Source organism: Leptodactylus fuscus, chromosome 1 (genome assembly GCF_031893055.1).
Source record: "Leptodactylus fuscus isolate aLepFus1 chromosome 1, aLepFus1.hap2, whole genome shotgun sequence".
In the NCBI taxonomy this organism is placed as follows: Eukaryota; Metazoa; Chordata; class Amphibia; order Anura; family Leptodactylidae; genus Leptodactylus; species Leptodactylus fuscus.
In genome coordinates, this window is record NC_134265.1 from 323,162,723 (window position 1) to 323,188,356 (window position 25,634).

The following is a 25,634-nucleotide window of genomic DNA, read 5'->3' on the forward strand; positions in this document are numbered from 1 at the left end:
TCTCCCATACTATGGTTTATATTTTATATTGGTCCTTCCCATATTTAATATATCATTGAATATTGTGTGTTATTGTCTCTATTTCAATAAATATTTGTACTTTATTTACAAGTGATCCTGTCTTTTTGACATTGTTTTTCTATATTGTATAGTGGATTTACTTCTTCAGCCTTATTTGCATTTGTGTTTTGACTCTTTGTAGTGTAAATACACACAAAAACAGCAAAAAAAAAAAAAAAAAAGGCACGGTTATCAAAGTTAATTTATTTTGGGGCAATTCAGTAATGTAAACCAAAAGCAGATAGAATGTAGATTGTTACATATTTTCACCCATCACCAGTCCTTAAAAGGGTTGTCACATTACAGATGCTTGCCCAGTATCCTGTGGATGAGTGATAAGGGCCACATTGCTGCAGGTCTGACAAGTCTCTGTGCACAATTGTTGTGAATGAAGCACTTGTGCAGCAGATGATCCATTCATGGCTATGGAACTGCAATCTCTGTCTGCCCCATAGAAGTGAATGAAGTGCTGGTCATGCAAGCGCACTGGAGCCAGTGGTCAGACCCCCAAAGATATGACACTATGGATAGGGTAAAAGTGTCTAAGAGGGCAACCACTTTAAGGGATAAATAGCAATAGAATGATGCTACATGCTCTGGACATGTTCAAAGAGTGGATTTTTCTGCTACAAAAACCTACCATAGATCTATGGGACAATCCAAAGTTGATAGATTTTCAGCGTAACATATCAAGGATTCACATGTGGATTTAGACCTGTTAAAAGAGGATCTTGTCTCCGTGTGGTCACCCATAGAAAGAATTGAGACGTTACCTTTTTATTTTTTGCAATGTGCTTCTCAAGTCCACGTTGCAAAAAAAAAAAAAAAAAAATCCTGGACAGTAACATGGATTCCCACTGAAAACAAGTCACAGATTTTGGCACTGAAACCTGCATTAAAATTCTACATCCTGAGCATGTCCTCATATTAAATAGCAGCTTTATTCCATAGTTTTCCCGATGAGTGAAATAAAGTCTAACAGCAGTCATTTCACATTGAGAAATTTATTATTGGGAACTGCTGTGTGAATTATACCCACTATATAGAAAAATACTGCACTACACCTTTGTATTAGTACACACTAGTTCAGAGTAATATATTTACATGTAGTGTAGTATATCAATATACAGCTTTTATTTACATACATAAAAATGCCTTCCTCTACAGAAGTATCTTGCTAAAAAACATACAAAAAATTTTTTTCCCCCCCATCATTTTTGTATGTGTAAAAAAGACAAAGGACGCATTTTGAAGGCAAGCCGTGTACCAGGACAACTCTGCTGGAATATGCTAAAATTTCTGCTCCATCGTCTTCTCAGATGAATCGAATGCCGCTGCTCATACGGAAAGACTGTAAGACAAACAAGAGCCATGTTAGCCACAGCACAGCCTGCACATCACATATAAGGCTTCCCACATGTAAAATAAAACATTTCCCCCGGAGCCGCTATCCTACGTACAATAAAATGACACACTATACATTTTCATTACACGCTCACACGAGACCACTGGCATTATTTGCCTCCTGTGAAATTGCTGTAAGAAGTGTCGCAAGCTGCGTGACATATGGGGAATTTGCAGTTTTAGGAGACTGCGGTGCCCGGCTGTGTGCTGTCATATTAACATGCTGTAAACTGCTATGGCTGATAGCGGGATGTGTGAAATGGCCAGACTGCCCAGCACCTATGGGACCAGTTAGATTAACTAGAGCAAAGAAAAGCATGTCAATTCATTTCACAGATGGAAGGGCTCAGACATTCTGCTGACACCAGATGAAGATGTACAAGGAAATAAAGATAAAGATACAGTAGTGCCAATGTACGGAAGGTCAGCGGGCAGCAATACCATGCACTTCTAACCATTGAAAGGTGAAAAGTTTTGGCCTCAAAAGGACACAGCAATTTAATTTTTTTTTACATTTACTTAAAAGGGTTGTTCAGTTTCTGAAAATAAAAGTTAGTTTGTATAATGAAAAGTTGAATAATTTTCTAATATACTTCCTGTATCAAGCAGAGAACTGACGAATTGCCATCATTCATGGTTAACTCCCAGTGGTAAAAACCAGTCCACGGTCGTGTGTCTCCTACAGTCCACGGTTGTGTGTCTCCATCTCATGACCATGGACTGATTTTTATCCACTGGGAGTGTCACACTTGGCTGCAGCCAGGTCGAATATGCAGCAAGGGAAAGGAATCTCCCATTCTTCCCATTTTGCATAAACCCTTTAAATTTATCTTGAATTTAAGTCATGCAATTCTTTTTTATTAACCCAATTCAATACAATGCAGTGATAAGTTAGCAAAACACTTGACAGGCTGTAATTCACAATACCACCACTGGGTGGCACATAGACATGTAGGATATTATAGTGATACATCAAAATAATACAGGCCTAAAGAGTAAGTCATTTTGTGAGGCAAGTCTCTTGTCATGTCTACTAGCTGAAAGAAAATAGAAGGGATGTAGCCTCATGAAAGCTTGTAATACATATATGTTTCCCGACAGGTGGCAGTAGAGGCACAACTTTTTTGGAAAGGGAGCTGATCCGCATATATTTTCTCGTGGAGGAGCATTATATGGCATCTACAACGCCATGCCTACTCCGTGCTTTTCCCAAAGAACCCCTAAGATTTTCCTCATATGGACAAGAGATGTAACAGACGGCTTTAAAAGCATACTTCCCAAGGTTTCTGCCGCACAGGAGGTCTGGTAATGGGATTATATATCAAGAAGATGACTAAGTAGTTCTGATGGTGTCATGAACCTACAGAAGTAGGAAGGAAACTGCCACAGATCTACAAAGCATGGAAGTCTATGTAAGGAGGAGCTAAAGCTGAGGCAGAAAACATCACGTACCCTCACACTTCAGGTATCCACTGTATTCTGAATCTGTAATAAAGACACAAATGTAGTTTATTTTACAGGATCACCACAACAAGAAAACTGATTGCAGAAAATAGGCAAAAAATGGTTCTTTAGGCTACAAGGCCTTATGTACAGGAAATACGGCTCTAGGAAATTTCTCTCTAAAGTGTGTTAAAGATGACCTGCCAGCGGGTTTAAAAAGCCCAATAACAAAAAAAACAAACAAAAAAAAAAAAACAACTTACATCTGAGGTGTCACCCTGAGCAATTTGGCAATTTGTTCAGCCATTCTAAAGATATAAGACCTTTCACTGTTGATGTCCATTAGCCAAATGAGTGGAAACACTGTAGTTTCTCTTGGGGCGGGCTCTCTGTCATGTAGTGTTACCGCCCACTTGGCTAGTACATCCTAAATTGCACCAGTAGTACAAGGGCTTATACCTTTGGAATGACTGAACAGATTTGGATAAACAAAACACCAAAATGCAAGATCAGTGAGTGAAATCTGATGGGCACCATTCTAGCCAAGAGGGTCAGTCAGGCACTATTCAGTAACCGGACACTTCCATTATTTTCACTGCACAGATGTGAATAGAACCTTAAAATGTAGAATCCTGGTCTAATGTATCTGACATCTGCCTGGTCTGATATAGGTGTGATACGATTTACATTGTCTTATCCATGGAAGGCTAGATATAAAGAGTGTAGAGAGCTTATGCGCTGGGAGACAGACCTACATATACATGTTTTTGCATTGCAGCGTGAGGCTAAGAGCACATCCGGGCCAGGTTGTCCACAGTTCTACAGACTATCAGAGAACCAGAACAACCTACAGATGGGCCACTACAAAAGCGGTCATATAAAGAAACCCAAAGGACCCCATTGATTATAAAAGGGTTCCGCTGGGTGTCCATAGTCTTTAATCTGAAAGCAGGAGATGAAAAAGCTGTGTGTGCAGGACTTTTTCCTATGGAGAGTCAGATGCAGATGTGACCGTAGCCTTAGAGTACACTTTATCAGGGCACAGTGTTTCCATACCTCTGTCTCTGTGTTGCTTCGTTGCCTGGTATCCACACTTACTGATGTATGGGGAACTTCATTTGTTGCTTCTCTACCATCTGACATTAAACGTTTCCTTTCTTTAGACTTTGGCTCAACCTTTGTGACTCTGAACCTGCATGTACAGTGAATAAAAACCATAGATTTAGCAAAAAACAAAAACAGCTATATGGATGCAGACAGCATATCTAGTGTTCACCACACACAGGCCTGTACAAGACAATACCATGTGACCTACAGGGCACACTCTGGCCTACCGTATTTTCCGGACTATAAGGCGCACATAAAATCCTACGATTTCCTCAGAAATCGTAAGTGCGCCTCATAGTCCGGTGCACCTTATATATGGAAGCGGCGGCACACGAGGAGTTAAGCGGCGGCCGCCGGCAAAGTCTGCGTGCCGCTTCCATATATTGCAATGGGAGCGCGCTATTCAAATAATTTGCAATGTATGGAAGCGGCAGGCAGACTTTGCCGGCGGCCGCCGCTTCAAACGATTCTACCATTAAAATAAGTTCTTTCCTCAGACCACGTCGGAATAGCCTTAAAGGCTATTCGTCTCCTGTTACCATGGCCAGCCGCCGCCTTCTTCCCGAGCTGCGTCCTCCCCTTCTGCGTTGTCTTCTATGGGCCTCATGGATGACGCATGCGCAGTCGGCTCTGGCTGCGAGAGCCTGTTAGAGCCGACTGCGCATGCGTCATCCATGAGGCCCAAAGAAGACAACACAGAAGGGGCGGACGCAGCTCGGGAAGAAGGCGGCGCTGGTAAAGGTAGGAGACGAATAGCCTTTAAGGCTATTCCGACGTGGTCAAGAGGACAGAACTTTTTAATGGTAGAATCCCTTTAACTCCTCGTGTGCCGAGCGCTTCCATTCATTTCAATGGAAGCGTGCCATTGAAATGAATAGAAGCGGCTGGCACGCGGGGGGTTAAGCGGCCGCCGGCAAAATCGGCGTGCCGCCTCTTTCCATCACATATAAGGCGCACCGGACAGCGCTGCTCATGGGCAATGCGCCTTATAGTCCGGTGCGCCTTATAGTCCGCAAAATACGGTACTTGATCAGAAGGTCTATTACATTACACCCCAATGACTAACAGAACATTTTCTTCTGAATGTCATCTGCTCTGGATTTGCATTTTTTTCTGGCAATGTTCATAGCGACTAATTTGATTAGTATCATCCATAATATATTCACCATTGAATTTGCTCAAAGTAATTGCACACTATACAAATAAAGTTTCACCAAAATTTGCATCTATACATTTATGTTTTCACTGTATGCAGGGCAAGGAGCTTCAAGGGCAACTAGGCATGGGTAGCAGCAGTTTCTGCTGCCGTGAAGCCTCCTTGTACCAACTCTCAACTCTGTCAATATAGGCATAAGCTACAAACCTGAATATAAGGATGCAGACTGTTTTAGGTGACCGCATGACTTGAGGAATCCAATATGTATTATAGGGATTCTACCATTAAAATCAAATTTTGTGTCGATCACACATAGGAATAACCTTAAGAAAGGCTATTCTTCCCCTACCTTTCGTTGTCTTCTCCGCGCCGCCGTTCGGTAGAAATCCCGGTTTTTGTCTGTATGCAAATGAGTTCTCGCGCAGCACTGGGGGCGGTTCCCAATGCTGCGAGAGAACTCTAGCGACGCCTCCATCTTCTTCAGGAACAGCCTCTCTGTACATCTTCTTCCGGCGCTGGGGGTCAAACTTCTAGGCCTCCGGCAGAGCAGACTGCGCATGCCCAAAGGCCACAAGAAAATGGCCGCTTACACAGTAAGTGGCCATTTTCTTCTGGCTCTGTCCGGTTCACATAACCAGTGGTCTATCCTTACTTAAGACCATCAATATCAGATAGGGAGTAAACTTTCCACACCCCTCCCCTTCATTGCTGACATCAGCCTTTGCCGTCTTTACCTGGGCCAAAACCCTTTCAGGACAATATCCCTGCATGTTCCATTGTACACAAATGAATGGCATTGGGTAAAAAGATCCATAACATAGATGTATATATATATAGCATTATTATAGCAGATTATGATCGGATTACCTTCCCACAGAAAGGACTGTGACGGCTCCTGGTTTACTCTTCTTAGGTTCTTTTAGTTTCGGTGGTGACCTCATCAGATTCCAGCGTTTGTTGCTGCATCGACTGCACGCGTTTTTCTCAGCCACTCCCCCGATAGTGTGAAGATGGTGCCCACGACAAGAATGCTTAGACGGTGTGCCACCAGGAGTAGTTGGACTGACCGGAGATGTTGGGCTAAGAGGAGTGTTTGGTGTTGTTGGACTACAAGACAATGAAATGATTGTTGTCTCAGCTATTGTCAACAACTTCACCATTTTTTACTCTTAGTTTACATCTGTGCTGTGTGTCTGCTCCTCTAGTCTGCAAATGAACTACAAAAATAATGAGCACCACCAGGGCAGGTCCAGAAGAACACCATTGACTATAATGGGGTAAGGCAATTTTTTTTTTCCAAGATGAAAAAGGTTAGTGCAAATCAATCATAAATTGCTGAACGGACACCCTGGAGCACATGTGAACCCGGCCTTAGTAAGTACAGTGTAGAATAATGTATGGAAGATTACATATAGGGGAAACAGAGCCAATAGGAGAGACAGTCATCAGATATGGGGACAGAGGCAAGCAATAAAAGTAACCAACACCTATATATTAGGGAACTTTATATACAGAAAGAAATCCAAGTCTTACTGTTTGAGACCATTTTCCACCACCCTGACAATGCAAACCAAATGAACTGGAATGCCAATTTCTAATAAAATTCCCAAACTTTCCACTAGGGGGCAGCAGCTGCTGTTCATTTTCTGTCTGTGCCATGAAGCAGTCCTCCACAATACAACAATATGAGCAACGCTGTACATGGAGCTGGTTACAGACAGAACAAAGTACAATACCATATAGAAACTCAACCCATTTGTATCCCCAGGTTGTTGAAATAAGCATGTTCTATGATACAAGTGTCCTCATGACTCCTTCCCATCCCCTCCAGAAATGAAAGACACTTACCAAGTCTTCCAAAGGAAAAGCAAAGAAAGAACAATCCAAGATTAAAATGTGTTATAATAACCGATACAAATCAATGTACATGCAGCTTGGTTGTACAGTGTATAAATTATATAGATTTGTAATCATCATCACTATGAAACACTCTACACCACTTAGGGAGTGTTCACAAGTTGAAATTTGACACTGAAATTGAGGCAGATTCCGTCTCAAACTTCTCCTGAAATCTGCGCCTTGTTCACTTCTATGGAAGGCAGAAGCCGATTTTTTTTCCAACAGCTGATTCCCCCCCCCCTTTTCCAGCTAGCCACAAAAAGAAGCACCCCACTCGTTTTTCAGCCAGATTCCACAAGAGAACTCCCACTGAAATGAATGGGAGGCAGAAAATACAACTTTTCCATCGGCACAGAATTTAACACTGAAATTCTGCCAAATTCCTCCATGTGAACATACCCTTACTCTAAAGACATAATATAACACAAGCAATTTACAATGGAGAAAAAATAGAGCATCATGTGGTGCAATTTGTGGAAAATCTGAGACAATAACCATTCCAGTTGAAGATTTTTGTTATGGGGCTTCACTTAGTTAAAAGGGTTTTCCATGTTTTTTTAAACAGCGAGGGACAAGCCCTGGTCCCCTACCAATGCCAACAATCAAGGGGTCCTAGCACAAGTATAGTTTACACTGTCAAAACTTTCACCGAGAAGTGCCTGGCTGTAGTGTTCCAAGGCTCCATGCCCAAGTCCGAGTGTGCCATCCAAGGTGGACCACTCCGTTATAAATAGAGCAGGTCCTATGCTACTCCATTTAATCGGAAAAAAATCCCCCATAGGGTTAAGTGCAAGAGAATGTCCTCAGATGTCACGACAAGTCTCATCTAACTGCATTCTGCTGCAAAGTCCACCACAACTCAGATGCACACTCTGCCCTATCCATGGGGTCTAGGAACAAGTCCACATGTGGCAAAATGTTCCACCATGGATTAATGTATTGAAAGGGATCCCATCATTGGATATCCTTTTCTTCTGACCAACACGTAGGAATAGCCGCCTTAGGAAAGATTATTCTTCTCCTACCTTTAGATGTCTTCTCCGCGTCGCCGTTCCCAGGTTTCTTCAGTATGCAAATGAGTTTTCGCGCAGCACTGGAGGCGTTCCCAATGCTGCGAGAGAACTCTCCAGCGGCGACTCCATCTTCTTCTGGAACGCCTCTCGCTGTGTCTTCTTCCGTCCTGGCTTTCAATCGTCTAGGCCTTGGGCAGAGCTGACTGGCATGTCCGGGCCACAAGAAAATGGCCGCTTACACCAGCTTACTGTGTAAGCAGCCATTTTCTTGTGGCCCAGGCATGCAGTCGGTTCTGCCCGAGGCCTGATGGCAGAGCTGACTGCCCATGGCTAGAAGATTGAAACCCAGGACAGAAGAAGACACAAATAGAGGTGTTCCAGAAAAAGATGGAGGCGGCGCTGGAGAGTTCTCTCTCAGCATTGGGGACACCCCCAGTGCTGTGAGAAAACTCGTTTGCGTACCGAAGAAAACCCGGATTTCTATCAAACGGCAGGACAGAGAAGACATCTAAAGGTAGGAGAGGAATAACCTTTAAAGGCTATTCCTACATGTTATCGAGGGAAAAAAAAAAAAAAAAAAAAAACAGAATCCAATGATAGGATCCCTTTAAACCCATACACTGAAATCCATAAGACACCTCAGTAAGCCGGGATTGTCCCCATGTCCTGATGTTAATACTGCCAAACCTTTAGAGTTGTTCAGTCATTTGTATAGCATGGATTCCCTGACCAACCCGAAAAGTCATTTATTTTAATAAAATGTCATTCCGCAGCAAATATACAATGTATATCACATTGGGTAATTACCTTTCTGGATCAAACAGGCTGTTATCTCCCACCACTGAGTTATCTGCGACCATGGCTTTCAGAACATCAGCATTCGCTGCAGAGACAAGTCAGAGTAAAATATAGACAGATAAGTCAGTGTCCAGAACAAACTCCAATATACAGTATGTGTCAGCGGCCATCATGGTGCTAGGAGCACATAATCACATACCAGTCTCTGCTGTAAATGTTGCACACGTGTTCACAGAGTTGACCACAGTGCCTTATAAAGAGCCAGCACATCCAACTATAGATGGCGGGAACATAATTTGTGTGTGGGGCTTCTTTGCTCTATTATAAGATCCAACCACACACAGAAGGGAGAGGCTTCAATAACACACTGGAGAAAGGCTGTAAATGCAGCTACTAAAGCAAATGTTTCCCACATGCCTAAAGGGTTGGACAGACACAGGACAATGTGTCCATATCACTGAGTACACAACAGAGGCAGGGGCGTTCCTCTGGCACATGCCCTCTGCTGTGGGCGCCTTTAAAAATTATTTAGACATGCTGGATGACTGGCAGCGTGGGTGAGGAATCTGCACATCAATGGGCACCCTTCAGCCGTCACATCTCTAGGATTTCTCCTCATCAGAAGTTCAAGCTGCAAAGTTACTCCAGGTACAAAACTTACAGAACAGTTCTCTGGAGCAAAAGGAGCCGCAAAGACTTCAATAGGGGAAGTAGCTAAACTTTGTACAGCGAGTGAGCAGCACAGCTCCGGGCATATACACATTAGTGACCAGGGTCACAGTCTGCGGGGCTCCCAGGTTTCGTATTCTCGCAGATCTAATATTGATGACCTATCCTATAGGATAGGCCATCGATATTAGAAGTGGATAATTCCTTTAAAGAGGACCTTTCACCACCTCCAACAAGTCCAGCTCTTTACATCAATTAACAGCCGCTGCTCCACTGAATCTGGCACAGTTGGAATTTTTTCTCTAGCCCCCGCCGTTCCTGAGCAATCATTGCTGTTAGTTGTGGTGTCTGTATGAGGGGGGAGTCAGGCAGGATCAGACAAGGGGGTGTGATTCTGAGCTCTGACACTGGCTGCCTGTAACTGAAGATCTGAATCACACCCCCTGCCTGACAGGTTTTAGAGATAATCCATCCTCAGCATCTTTGCTATTCTGAAGGGTCTTCGGTTTGAGTCCAGCCTACTGTTTTCTCTGGGGAGTTCTCTACATAGACTATGGACCAATATAATATATCATAAATATAATGTAGGAATCAGAATAAGATGATGTATAACAGCTGGGGCATCATTTTAGCATGATTGCCCCTGTAGTAGCAGAGGTGACGTCCCTGTTTCATAGAGAGTTGAGGCAAATCTGTGCCCTCAGGGAATCCAATAGGACAGTCTCAAGGGTGACTATCCAGAGACTGGCGGGGTATAACATGGAATACTGCACATTCTTCAGTCTCCCTTTAATACTTGGAAACTTAGCCCTCAGTGCTGAAAACTGGGTCTATGGACTCTACCTCCTTCAATAGTGAGATCTGAATGGTCCCTGGCTTTTCAAAGGACAGTGTCCCATCTTTAAAAGAGGATAGCAAACCCACTCTCCCAGCCCTTCAGCACCCTGTGAAATCTAACCATTGGGGACCAGAGGTTTGCATAGACTAATCTCCCCCAGGTATAGTAGTAATGTGAGGATCCATGCGATTGCAGAGGATAAATGGAGAGCGGGGGACCCTGGTCAAAGAGTCTTCCTCACATGGTGGTCAGACCACAGCTCCATCTTTGGACATTTAACCCAATAAAAGATCATTTTTACATGTGAAAATCCTCTCACTATTGGAAATGTTTAACGCTTTCCTGTACTTCGTGCTAAATTATCTCAGAATACAACCGAACATGAAGCTGCGGCTGTCGCTATACTGACCTGTTCATTTCATATTGTATAGTCTCTGCAAAATTTGACCGCCCAGGACCCCTAGCCACACATTTACCCTACTGCATGGAAAATTCAGTATAACAAGGAAGCCAGTGAGAAGAATGGCTGTCATTATACTATGAATGCCTTAAGGCTTCCAGAACAGGAACAGCTATTCATCTGGCTCAAAGGTGGGAAGGGAAGGGGGGTGGAATTGGGAATCACGAGAGACATGAGAGGCTGCCAGATTCATGTCTTTATGGTACTGATGTACCTTATCTAGCACTATATTGTGACACCACCTATTTCTGATGGAACTCTATTGTAGTAATGCAGGATTACATAATTTAATACTGGATGGCAATTTAAGAATCAGCGAGGGGGAGTGATGGGGTTCATCAGGTAATACTGCATTGGGCATTGCATGGCAGAAGTAGATGGGCAGCCATGTCCTGAGAGGTATTAGGATTCATGATACGGTAGGAGCACAGTGGCTGCAGTCCCGGGTTTGCATCCAGCCGAGGACAAAACTGCATGGAGTTTGTATGTCCTAGGCATGTTTGCTTGGGTTTCCTATTTGGGACTGAGTATGATAATATCTGTTAAGACACTATAGAATATATTGGGGCTATAAGCAAAAATATATACCCAAAGGAAAAAAAAAAATTAAAAATGAAATAAAGAAACCTAGTCATAACGCACTGCCATGTACATGTCTGCTTTAACCTGTGTGAAGTGGAGCATACCTTCATTATTCATTATAAAGCTCACAATCTGCCCAACAGTATCATTGTTCGTGTCCACTGCACCTTCTTGCATCTCTGAAAAGAAAGAAAAAAAAAAAAAAAAAAATACGGTCAGGTTGACAAACACAAAAATTTATTGAACACAATTTCTTTAAGGATATATTCCCTCTGAGTTGTCTGTGCCGAAATCGATGAGGACCCAATCCTTTGTTTTCAGTGAGTCCGTTGTTTCAATGACACATTCCCTTTATACCTCACATTAGATATATTGTACATAAAAAAAATTTTTTAATCCCCTTAACAGCAGATCCACCTTGTGATGGCAACAGTTCAGGGTCCTAATTCTATAGCGCAAGACAACACCATACAGAAATATTGCAGTTTTAAAGGGATCCTATCAATCAATTAAACACATTTTTTCCTGGTTGACACGTAGGAATAGCCTTACTAGAAAGAAAGGCTTACTGTGTAAGCGGCTATTTTCTTGTAGCCAGCGGGCATGCGCAGTCGACTTTGCCCTAGGCCTAGAAGTTTGAAGCCAAATCCTGGAAGAAGACACGTCAAAACCCCGTTCCTGTAGAAGATGGAGGTGGCGCTGGAGAGTTCTGTCGCAGCATTGGGGACGTCCCCAGTGCTGCGAGAGAACTCATTTGCATACCGGCGAAAATGGGGATTTCAAGCGAACGGTGGCCCAGAGAAGACATCTAAAAGTAGGAGACTAACATCCTTTCCTAAGGCTATTCCTGCGTGTCAACCAGAAAAAAATAAAATAAGTTTAAATGATAAAATCCCTTTAAAGAAGAAATATCATCCCATAGTAAGAAGAAAAAAAAAAAAAAAAAAAAAAAAAAAAAGAAAAGAATACACTTCTGTATCAACTTCTGGCTGCTTGTGTTAGAGTTGATGGGATGTTAGAGAGAAACATTTTAAAGTTTAAGACTTTGTCAGGGATCTGTTTAGCTGCATCATGCCCTGTATTTGCAGTCCAGTGTCCCTAATCTCCTATATTATGGTCACTTGGGACACCTACTTTACAGTAGTAGTAGTAGTAGTAGTAGTAGTAGTAGTAGTAGTAGTAGTAGTAGTAGTAATGTATACAGGAGGGCAAACTGCTCCTTATTGTACACACCCATAGCCTGAGAGAGAAATGCAAAATTTTTTGCAGTCATAGTGTGGTTATTAACAGCAGAAAAACTCATCAGATGCCAAGTATAAAGATGTATAGACCCCAAGAACAGACAGTCCAGTAACCCTACAGATATTTCACCCTTAAATGGCTGATAATGTTCAGACAAAAGAAGAAAAGCGCCTCTAAGCCAGGAAAACTTCGAATCTATTGCTGTTTCTCTCCCTTGAATAACCAAGTATTATACAATACATAATAATGGACCCTAAAACAGAGTAAATAGCATACAGGTGGTCCCACAAATAACAAGCCCCCATATGTTACAGTTATTGAAAGAAAACAAAACATTTATCAATATAATTGATAACGCCATCAGGGAAAGAGGCTAGCCTACTTATAAGTGAGTCACAAACAAACAAACCCGCTTTCTATATTGAATAAGATGAAGTTGTTTGTTTTTTAAAATATCAGCAGCCATGTGATCACACTAGTTACACAGCAACAAGCAGGAAAGAGCGTAAACGCCAAAAGCTACAACACATCCTCTAATACGTAAAATACTGTGTCACAGGCAAAACACGCTGAACACTGACAAACGTGATAAGAACCAGGTTGCACTATCATTTAAACATACCCCATAGCCACAGGGTAGGTAAAAAGAGTCCATCATTGCTGTGACCCTTACTGATCATGAGAACAGGGGCCGCTTCCTTCAATGAACTGGCGGTTGTACTTACTTCAAAGCTCAAGTCCTTTATACACCAGAACTGCAGTGACTTCCACCTATCTCAGGAGGTCCAAGAAAGATAAACAGCTAAGATGTATTGTATACATTACAGCAAGTCTGTACATACTAGGAGAAGTCTATCAACACCGGCGGGTAGGGTATGGACACATGTAACACGACTCAAAGATGTGACTTTCTCTTGAAATATGGCTCTCAATTCTCATTTTTAACTAAGCACATCCTTGCATCGCCTTTAGAAATGCTATTCCACACCCACCTTTTGTATGTAAATTGCCTCAGTAGTTTTTGAATGAGCCCGTTTATTCATATGCTAATTAGCCTCTTGGTGCACCCTGGAAGTTTCATTGTGCACTCCTCTCTGCTATTCTTTCCTATGTATGTGTACTGCACAGGCTGCTGCTGACTTCCTGCTTGCACACACAGATAGGAAAGAATGGCAGAGACGAGTGCTGCTGGGAACTTCCTGTGCTGGCTGGAAGCTCATTAGCATATGAATAAAAACGGTCTTATTCAAAAACCACTGAGGCAATCTACATACTAAAGGTAAGTGTGAAATAGCCTTTCTAAAGGCTATGCAAGGATGTGATTAGTTAAAAATGACTTTTCCTAATGATAGACCCCCTTTAAGTTTTTTTCTTGGGTCAGAAGGGGTAAGGCCTCCAAACAGGGAGAGGCGGTACAGGGACTTATTAAACCATTAAAACAATTTGGGCTATGGAGTCATGAGGCCCTTCAGTTAGCAGATAAAGTCTTTTATAAGACATCGGCGCTGTTTTCACCATCAGAACTGGAGCATATGATGTGATCATTGCTGGTACCTTGGTCATGAAAACGAAGACACAAGAGGGCTGGCCGGGCTTACAGAATTTGTTATTATTTCTAGTAAAGACATACACTTTGCACAGAAAACACCATGCTGATCTTAAAAATATTATATATATATAAAAAAAAAAAAAAAACACTATATACAGTAAGTTATGAGCTTGGTGAACATTATTTTGTTGCCCTTTAATCTTTCTGGCTCGTGTTTTCTGATTCCCAGCCCACAATTTCATTTCTGTATACAGACCACCTCAGTATAAACCATTCCCACTGTGCTTTCGTAGTATGAGAGACTCCTCCTGCTCTCAGCCGGTCTATCCAAGAGCAGACGGGAGGGTCTCAAAGCACAGGGTACATAGAGATAGCCAGTGAGGTTGGGGCCATATTACAGAAATGAAGTGGGAGCTTAAATTGGGAAGATACACACTAAAAAGAAGAGCACCATGTATTTAACTAAGCAATATAGTGCATAATAGTTTGCATTTGGGTTTTGTTTTGTTTTTATTGTGAACCCATGAGTTATTTGCCATCTGACTGTGCCTGTCCCAGCATAGGCACTGAATTACAGGTCTCACCCCTAAGGAACCAGGTTTGTGAAAGGAAAGATTCCTTTTTACACACCTTAGTCTGAATATCTGGACATTTCTTATTTGTCACATGGAACCCATAAATGCACACAATGTTGTATTTCCTTATGCATCAGATTTCATAAGGCCGAGCTCAGTGCAGGATATCTGGTCTATACACTGACTGTTTTCACACACTGAACTCTGTTGTGTGCATGAGGCCTTAGTCCGAGCACTTCTGAAAGATTAGTGAATAGCTGTCAGATCTAACCAGGCCCTTCTACAGGCCTACGTACCGATTTTCTCTGCAGATACTTTCTCCTCTGGCTCTGCTTCTGTAGTGCACCGATAGCCTTTCTTCTTAAGGATGTGGCAGATGAGTACTCCAAGGAGTCCCATGATAAAGAAGACAGGAACCAAGATGAAGGCAACATATTCAGGATGGCCACCAGAAGAGGAGTCGACCTTGTTAGCTGAACTTGGCAACACAGACAAAGGGTCGCTAGATGGCTGAGACTCTGGCACAAAAAGAATAAGTAAATTAAAAAAAATATATATAAACTGTATATAAATTTTAATTTTATTAAGTAATAATAAAAAACTATATTAATAAATAATAATAATGATGATGATGAAGACACTAAAGATGCCCCCCTTCCAACCAACTTAACCCATTGTGAAAACAACCACCAGCTAATAGCCACCAGGTCTGCTCCAGAACTCCCTATTCAATACCCTCCGGGAGAAATGTTATGCAAGGACACGTTTCCCTTAGAGCACTGGAGGAAATGTAGAATTTCAAGGTGTCCATTAGAATAACTTAGCAGCCACATAAATCACTGATGAAGTTTGCTTATATTCATGTGGATAGAACATCCAATAATGAAACCGCCCACAGATCAGGAATGAATATGAGATAGTATAGCACATGAATTAACAAAAGTGAGAACTGCATAGACACACATTGATGTGTGTGTAAAATAAAGATATAAAATTATATCTAATATCTATCTATCTAATACCCATCTATCTATCGCTGTAGGCCAACTCAGACTATGTTAAATAAGCATCCCTCCCAGGTGGGTTCACCTTCCCCTACCCATAGACAATGTGTACAGAGGCAATATTTCACCAGCATACCATATAAAATATAAAACTTCTACTAAATCATGCTAAAATTCATATCAACATGGATCCATAGTAAAAATATCAGCAGACAAGCTTACACGCGTCGGGCAATACTGCCGATCCCTTACTCATAGCTAAGTAAGCTTCCTACCGATCGGTAGGATTGCCTGAAGCGTGTAAGCTTGTCTGCTGAGGTTTTTACTATGGATCCATGTTGGTATGAATTTTAGCATGATCTAGTAAAAGTTATATTTTATATGGCATGCTGGTGAAGTATTGCCTCTGTTCACATGCAGTCCGGAGTGTCACCTTGGCAGCCCGTTTTTTTCATGCTCATATTTATCTATTCATCTATATAGACTACAGGTAGAGCAACTCGGATGTCTGGAATTTTGCCTAATCTAGCCATAGACAAACCAGTCACGGCCCTGCTTCTTGAGTGCGCCTAGTGTGGCTGCCAGAAAATAAAATCACCTGCATTTACTAAGGTAGACAACATTCGGTACAATGCAGAAAAACACCTATTGCTCAACACAACACTGACGGCAACAGGTTCTTAGGCACACAATAGAGTCACCACACCAGCCTTAGGAAACAATAGGCGCAACTGTGAATGTAGTCCAGATGAAGGAACAAAGGTACGGGACAACTTCCCCTTTAAGAGAGTCTGACCGCCAGGTGTGGCCACAAGGTATATGCCTGTAGCTCATGAATACTATATGTTGAGAGGTACTAAAAGGGACAGCACATTTTGTAAAACCATTGCCTCCTTCTTTCCATAAAGTACCAGAGCGACATAGAAGCAGCAAATACATATCACAGTGTAAGGGTATGTACACACGTGCGGCAGAGTCTCTAACACGGATCTGTCAAACTGCTGATCGAAAAACCTCCGCAGCCCAACTTTTATTTCCCAGTAAAAATAAAATAAAACAAAGATCTGATGGCTATGTAACAGGCCCTTTATAGTCACTGATGTCTCATACTGCGCCCATTACAGGATGCATCTATTTTTTCCGTTCTTCTAGGACGCCAATGATCGCCAAACATATGTGATGATGTGAACGTACAATAACATTGCGCGGTGCGGTGAGTGATCGGTATATTCAATACAATATACATGTCACATACATCAGTCACGTGACTGCTGGAGCCAACCACTGACCTCGGTAATAATCCTATTGGTGATGCCTATACAGTGCTATAGTGTTCAGGAAATAGTCATGACATATACTTTTAAAGAAAGACTCAAATGCTAACTAAGAGTATTTAGGTTATGTTCACACAACAGAATTTTCACGTAGATTTTGACACATACTCTGTAACCCCATACACACAAACTTTTGGGCAGAAGTTTCCAGGTCTGTCACTTATTTGACGTGAGTAATGCACAACAGAGAAACTTGTGCAGGACTGCAAACTGAAAATCCAGGGCGCATAGGCTTAGGAGCCAGGGAGATAACCCGCTGCAGACACTAGTGCGGTGTATTTCAGAGGACGTCCATCACAACACCTTCGGCACTCACTTGTGGGTAAATGGGGCCGTGTGACCTCTTCACCCATTCCCAGATTCTCCCAGAGCCCCAGTAAAGAAGTGTTCACAGACATGTAACTATAGTGTTATAGTGGTGACGCTGATACTTAGAATAATGTGACCTTGCCATATGACAACTCCGAAAGTGTAATGGAAAAGGAGATCCTGTGAATAGTCAGAGGAGGAGGGTGGTGAATCATTCATCATATGTGCATGTGTTGTGCTGCGGAGATTCCTACAGTGTGTAATGGGGTAAAGCCTCCCCTGCTGGTCACTTCCCATCTATACAGCTCAGGATATCTGTTACTTACTGATAAAGCCTCTGATCTAGAGAAAGTCAGTCCAATGAAATATATTGTGCCTGAGTGGGGAATCGGTTTACATTACCCTGGCTGTGGGGCCATCTCCTTACCTATGTGGTGCTTCTCTTTTGTGCCCATTGTTACAGCAGGGAGGGAATTCTCCAGCATTTTGTAAGAAAAGGGAATAATTGAATAACCGGAAAGATATTTCTCAATGTGAAGGAAATTCTCTACTCTCTTCTGTCGGGTACATTCCCCTGTTGTAACAAAATGCGCCTGAATAAAACTAAAAATACAACCACATGAATGCTCCCCAAGGCTGGGTTCACAACTTTGGCACAGTTTTTGTTGCAGTGACCATTGGAGAGAGGAGGTGGGGGAGGATTAAAAAAAAAAAAAAAAAAAAAAACCCGCTGGACAAGAAAAGTGCCGCAAGTCTGACACTATTGTCCAGAGGTTTCGGTTTAAAAGAACGGACACCCAACAAACCCCATTATAATCAATGGAACCTGTAGGGCTTTATCCTGTTGCTGAAGTCTTGACTAAAAGTGACAGAATACCAGGAGCAGCCTATGATGGCGGCACTATCAGGATAACCCTTGTGTAGTGTGAGGTGTGATAGCACGCTGCCATATCTGCACTAGTGTGATAGCAGTCCTCGCACCAATGCCAGAGACAACCAGGACACCAAGTAACCAAAAACATACCATGCAGTGTGCGCCTGGGGTGGTTTTCACTATTTTAGTCCCAAGCAAAAACAAACAATTGGGATTCTGACATAATTGGTACACTATTTAGCCTCATTAAATGTGACCACAAGCCGCGGTTTTCGCAGCGTTTCCATTGCTGAAACCACATCAAGAAAATGCAGGCCATGTCAATACACACTGAAAAATTAGGTGTATATCACAGATTCCCATTAGAAGTGATTGAGGAGATTTCCACACTGATTCTGAGATATACTTGTGTTCAAATGAACGCTATTTTTTTTAATAAAATGTTTTTTGGTTTGGGATAGAGGGATGGGATAGATAGATGGGAGGGATAGATAGATGGGAGGGATAGATAGATGGGAGGGATAGATAGATGGGAGGGATAGATAGATGGGAGGGATAGATAGATGGGAGGGATAGATAGATGGGAGGGATAGATAGATGGGAGGGATAGATAGATGGGAGGGATAGATAGATGGGAGGGATAGATAGATGGGAGGGATAGATAGATGGGAGGGATAGATAGATGGGAGGGATAGATAGATGGGAGGGATAGATAGATGGGAGGGATAGATAGATGGGAGGGATAGATAGATGGGAGGGATAGATAGATGGGAGGGATAGATAGATGGGAGGGATAGATAGATGGGATGGATAGATAGATGGGATGGATAGATAGATGGGATGGATAGATAGATGGGATGGATAGATAGATGGGATGGATAGATAGCCATCAGGCTAAGGCCACTTGTAGCCACCATGATGCATTCGATCTCCCTTGATATGGGTTTGTAGTTACTAATGGTTAGACAACGTACACTAACAGCCTTACAATACAGCCCATGTATGACAGTGGCTGAGGCCAGGCGATAACCGGGGTAACTTTACACTATGTCGTCTACATTTTCATTGAGCCAGAATTTTACGAGACTTTTTGGCACATCATGGTGCATGTAAATCATGTTTTTATTTTTTACAAGAGTCCACACCCACATGTCTAGCAAGCCATAAAATTTCAGCCCATACTAGACACACCACACTACGCCACGTGTTACATCAGTACTGTATCTAGTTGTAACCACAATAGTACATCTGGATCAATGTGTTCACATGAGTCACAATGAAGGAGAACTGCCGAATAACTCCTATCTTGAGGATTAAAAGGGTTGTCCACTTGTATATACTGAGTACAGGTTGTATATAACTACGGTATATAGCTCTGCACATATTTCTCTATAAGAAGCAACATCGCGAAAAACGATGAGGAATTTATTCTCTATTTTCCGCCACCGTATATTCGGCCGCGGTCTAGCCATGATGGGATGTTGATGCAGGGAATACAGTGGCCATTTTTCCGCCGATGATTAGACTAAGGAGAATGGGCCTGATCCGTAGGGAGTCTCAAGCTGTGGACTCCGCAGCAAGATCGAGCAGGACACTTATCGCCATGTCTTGCTGCAGTATCTGCTTCCCATTGAAAAGCATAGGAGGCGGACCCCAGGGAGGGTCTGTCCCAAACTGCTGCACATTCTGCCATGTGAACATACCCTTAGTCTTCTGTGAAGACCGTTCCCTTCCCGAGGCTGGCATAGGCATGTGTAATTGGGAGGTGCTGATGGACAGGCAGGTCACACGGCCCCTCCATAGGTAGTGAAGACGGGGTTGTTGTGACTTTGTAATGCTGTGCAGAACTTCTTCTGCTTATATCCAATTACTGTACATTACAGACCATTAGGGAAATATATGCCAGACGTATGGGTCAGAAGGACTCCCAGATGTATATGTATCTATCATGTTAGCATGTCACCTGTAGAACCTATGGTTAAAAAAACAAAACAAAAACCATTTACCATGTTCTATACAGTTTTCTTTGAGTTGCATCTAAATGCAATAGCACAAAAGAACGCGCTAATTCATAATGCGGAGAAAAAACAAAAAAAGACAAAACAGAAAATGTACATCTATGGATACGAATGACGTCCGCTTCCCTGGGAGGCAACACACACAACTGCACAGGAATTTCCCAAAGACAATGCACACAGAAAGCTACAAGTCACAGACTGCACAGCCAGGTACAGGGGGATCAATACCATTACCAGGGCCTATACTGTGCTGTACATGTATACATCCAGAAGAGCTCGAGGAGGATATACAGGACTGAAGTACGCAGTAGTATATACACAATGGGAGCACGGGTCCTTTCTGCCTTATACACCACGTCTCTGCTCCTCACTGTAGCTGCAGTTGGCAGGAACAGACGACATAATAGGCCGAGCCTACTCCCAAAATGTTCCCAAATAATAGAAGCTGCAAGAAACGAGAGCGTATGAGGACAAGGGAGCTGACAAGCATGGAGGTCAGCAAACTATCAGAGTGTGCTGGAGTCCTGTACACTGGATGGGACAGAGGCGGATTACTACATTACACATACAGGAGTACAGAGGCCACTGAGGACCATATTTAACAATTCCAAGATGGGGTGAAAACTTGCTGTTTGTGATGGTAACTTTGGTCATTTACTGTGTAGCACCCTAGGGCCCCATTCATACTTGGCATCAGTGATATGAACGGTGGGCCCGGCCTAGGGCTTATTCACAGGTCAGTATTTTGTATCAGTGTGATAGACTACACAGAGGTAATGTAGAGTGGACAGATTTGCCCCGTTCTGTGTTTACCGCCGGCTCCTGGTTTCAGGTCACAATCACTAATGCAAAATACTCAGCAAAGCACTTGTGTGAATAAGGACTAAAGCAGCTTTAATCTTGACATTTTTGCTCTGGCCACTGAGCTTGACAATTGTATAATAGTAATGACACACATTCTAAGAGCCATGTATGGTTTCATCTCCTTCCCCCATGGTGACATGGGTGCACAATTCAGAAAGTAAGAATTCAGATTTGCATGTGACATAGCAGGCAGAGATATGACAGGTAAGACCTAGTATAAAGCTGGAGGCAGATGACATGGGATGTGACATTGACAATAGGCGATTGACACTTCCTCCCCCTCCCTCTCCACATGTGACAGAGATACATTTCCGTGTAGTATCTGAGGGTTACAGATACTTTTAGCACTCTTCTATTGACTATGATAGGTGTCTGTGCTCTGATGCAAAGCAAAAAGGTCTCCTCCACCTGAGGCAAAACAAGGAGAAACTCACTTTTGGCCAAGTGTTACCTAAAAGTATAACGTGTATTTGTTATATTCACATGCAATACCCAGCCTTCCTTCTAGTAAGGACCAGATAACAGGTCTAGCAGGCCCAGGTCACAAACATACCACAATGCAATGAGGGCTTGGGGTTGTATAGGATTACACACAAAGATCAATGTCCACACCCTGACTAGAAAGCCGCCAAACCTGAGATAAGCCTGTAAGTACAACGGATGTGCCCATTAGTTTATGGCTCTATGGACATAAGGACCACTCACAGATACGACGACAATCGGCAGCATTAACCAATGATTGACTGCAGAGCCGTACATCAAGAATGATATGTGACATATCCCTGAACACAATGCAGCTCCCGAAATATCAAAGTGTACCAAATGTAGCTCAACTTCCAGCTTGTTGTATCTTCATGTGCAACATGGAAACTATGTTACTTTTAGATGCAGAATTGCTGAGAACTTGCCCTATACTATTTACTAGTGGAAGAAAACAGAGAGAAACGCAGGAAGAGTTCAATGAAAAACTGGCTATTTTTGGGCTGCATTTTGCTACATTGGGATTAAGCCTTAGGCCCCTTGCACATTACCATGCGCAAGCCATTATTCTGCAACCCGATTCAATGAATGGGAGCTGTAGTAGAACGGTCGCAAAAACGGACAGGAATAGGCCCTGTGCTCAGTTGTGCGGCCCAGATAGTACATTGTATAGTACATGGTCGTCTACAATAAGCCTTAAAGGGGTTGTCCCATCACAAGGATCCTATCTCTATTGCTTGTTAATGTGGATGTAAGACTTTTCCTAAATACATTGCTTCAGCAAAACTGCTTTGTTTGTCCACTATTTTACTTTATTCAATTCTTTGTGGCCACAGCCCTGACTTAGCTGCTCATGAGTCAAGTGATGTATCTGCTGCTCTCAGGGGGAGGGAGGAGGGGCTAAGTGCAGGGAGCCAGCCTGTGTTTCTAGCTATTCCTGTGTCTACATCACGTGACCAAGCTCCCTGCTATCAGATAGGGGAGAGGAGCTGCTCTCATTTCTTCTGTTCTCCCAGTTATCAGGCTAGCTAATTCAATTGTGTTCATTATGGCAGAGACAGGCAGTCTCTGTATGTAACACAGAATGGAGTTGCAGCTGCCTGTACTTCATAGTCCAATATGGGTGGGCAGAGCTACACACAAATTTGTGGGCAGAGCTAAACGGCAGGTTGCATGTGAAACCCCGCCCACCAAATGATGCAAGAAACCAGGAAGAAAGAAGATTTTACAGCAGTGAAGACTGGTGAGTATGTGAGGTGGGAATACCCCTTTAAGTAGCTTTTATGTTCTATGCATCGCCATACTCTGATAATATAATGTTGTCTCCCATATAAACCTTGACAGTCACAAAGCACGGGATGAAGAGACAGCCATACATCATGCACCGATACTACTAGAGTGCACAATACTTACTGGGTGACTATGGCGGCCTCCGCAGCACCCAGCATGCAGATAAGTATGTACATGCCTAATGTCAGGTAACAGAGTTCGCCTGCGGGGGACATTTTAAAGAAAAATAGGCAGACAAAGCATCATAGTGATAAAAAAGGTGATGGTAGCTGTAAACTACATATTATGTGTGTGTCACAAGAGTTCCTTCGGGGTCCTGTACATTATATACAGTGTACCCGAAACATAACATGGAACAGCCACAACCTGGGGTCAAATGGATCAGGTCATCCTAGCACAGGCGCAGCAATAGAGGACATGTAGTGCCACACTGTACTGTAGGGTGGCGCTACTACACAGCCAATCAGCACGGGCACTACAGGTAGTGTACCACTCACATATCCATATTGATTAGGGGCCACACAGTGGCTCAGTGGTTAGCACTGCAGCCTTGCAGCACTGGAGTCCTGGTGTTCAAATCCCGCCAAGGGCAAACAACATCTGCAAGGATTTTGTATGTTCTCCCGTGTTTGCATGGATTTCCAGCCCATATTCCAAAAAAGATATACTGATAGGAAAAAAGTACATTGTGAGCTGTATGTGGGGCTCAGAATCTACATAAAAAAAAAAAAACATATCCATATATTGATTCACTGCATAGACTGTCTGTATATACAATGTGCTCTCACATTACAATGATCAGGAAAGACTGGCAATATTGTAACCCAAGGGACCAAAAATAACTTCAGTGGGAAAGTACCAAGGAGACAGAAGACATAGGATGTACATATAGATAGCAATTTATTAAGTCTGTTGCCCTTATCCACCATCGGATGAAAACAATGGACTTAAAGGGGTTGTGCTGTTGGATGGATGAATTTAAAGCAGGGAGATTTAGGACACGAAACCCCTTGTCTATAAGGACCTGAGAGTGGCTCTGTGCCCCAAATCAACCTGACAGCTTCCCTCGGGAGGGGGTTTGCGCTGCCCACGGGACAGAAACCCTGAATGGAAATCAAGTGCTAGTGTGAATCCAGCCTTACAAGACAAGAATGTAGAGAGAAAGACGTGAGACAAACAGAATCAAAACCAGGACACAATAGTGGTCCAACAGAAGTCCCATCCCCTTTTTCCTAGGGGACATTAGAAGATGGGACCCAGAAACTTCAGTCTGAGAGTAAGAGAGACAACTAAGATAGACAGAGCCAAGAAAAACAGACCTCAGGCATATATTGGATAAACAGAGACACCAGAGCTACACACGAGACCGACAGACAGACCTGAGAAAGACATGAGACAGACACCTGAGAAAGACAAGAGACAGACATGAGAGACAGCCAGTTCACACACAGAGCACGTGTTTACATTGGCACCAAACATACCCTCAGTCCTATTCACCTGCCGCAGGGTAATACAGCCTCCTTTTGTCCCCAAACAGGCTGCTGTAACTTTAACTACATAGAAAAGTGCAAAAGTAGAAATGTCTCCTGTAGAGTCGGCCACAGCAATAAAACCGGAACAGTCAGGACACAACTTTGTAGCCAAGGAGCAATGTAGTGTATACAGCGACAAACATCAGAGGGTTGTATGGAATACCCCTGACATTGATCTAAGAAGAGGTGTGAACAGGGTCACGCTAAGTTCACACTAGCGCTTGGGTTTTCATCATTCAGGTCCCAAAAAAGGAGACCCTGTGTGCTTAGAAAGCGGTTACATAGTAGACTAGAATGGGATCCACCATATTTCCACCAATTTTAAGTGGATTTTGTGGTGAGAACTCAATAAGGCGAGATTCACATCTTCTTATAAAAGTTCTCATGTGCAGGAGACTTCTCTCTCCGCTGGTTTCAATATAAAAATGGCAGAAACCTAGCGTAGCCATCCTTACCCATCCATTGGATCACCCATCAGACCTGGAAGACTGAGAGGCCAACACAGGTGTGCGCCAAGCCTATGCCAGCTATGAGGTGTGTACTGAGGTATGTACTGTGCTGTATGATATATAGATTCCACCGCCATGGAATGAGATGTGCTGCTGCTGCTGTGTATATAACCCTGCACAGTCACAGGTAATACTATGACCCCTATGTATATACCCCACATAGCCTTAGAATACACAACTATGGCTATACTGCTGTATATAGAGAACAGCATAGACCGCCCCGGAGCTCCTTCCTCACACCACGCCCTGACCTCAGCCTGTGTACACGTTATCACACCGCACAGATGGGAAGGCTAAGGACGGGTATATACATTATACAGGTGCCCGGGCACAGACCCGGCGCGCATATACAGATGCTCAGCTCCAGCCCGCCCGGGAAGTTTACAGAGTTGCAGCTAAGTACCAGTGGCCGCGGCGGGGCAGTCCACTCACCGACACTGCGGACTATCCTCCATAGTAAGTGCTCGGGGTACGGAGCAGGCTTCTCTACCGGAGACATCTCTGCTCTGCCGCCAGCTGCAAGCAACTTGTCAGTCAGAGCGGCCACCGGGGCAGAAGGTGGGCGGGGTGTGGCTCCGAGGTGGGCGGGGCCGTATACATACACCAACGTCCTGTGTGATCCCGC

At 43.2% G+C, this 25,634-nt stretch overlaps 1 protein-coding gene across 2 annotated transcripts; it reads right to left on the reverse strand.

Annotated features, from left to right (window-relative positions):
- Positions 1-250: 250 nt before the first annotated feature.
- On the reverse strand, positions 251-25,634 carry RELL1 (RELT like 1). Of its 2 annotated transcripts, none has more exons than XM_075260905.1 (8): positions 25,442-25,634; positions 15,092-15,313; positions 11,534-11,608; positions 8,890-8,965; positions 6,038-6,277; positions 4,006-4,099; positions 2,917-2,949; positions 251-1,411 (listed from the first exon to the last, which is right to left on the reverse strand). In XM_075260905.1, the coding sequence occupies exons 1-7, from the start codon at positions 25,506-25,508 to the stop codon at positions 2,926-2,928; spliced, it is 798 nt and encodes a 265-aa protein (XP_075117006.1). In that variant the 5' UTR covers positions 25,509-25,634; the 3' UTR covers positions 251-1,411; positions 2,917-2,925. The 2 variants fall into 2 exon arrangements, with proteins under 2 accessions (XP_075117006.1, XP_075116999.1); XM_075260898.1 differs by having other exon boundaries at positions 3,964-4,099.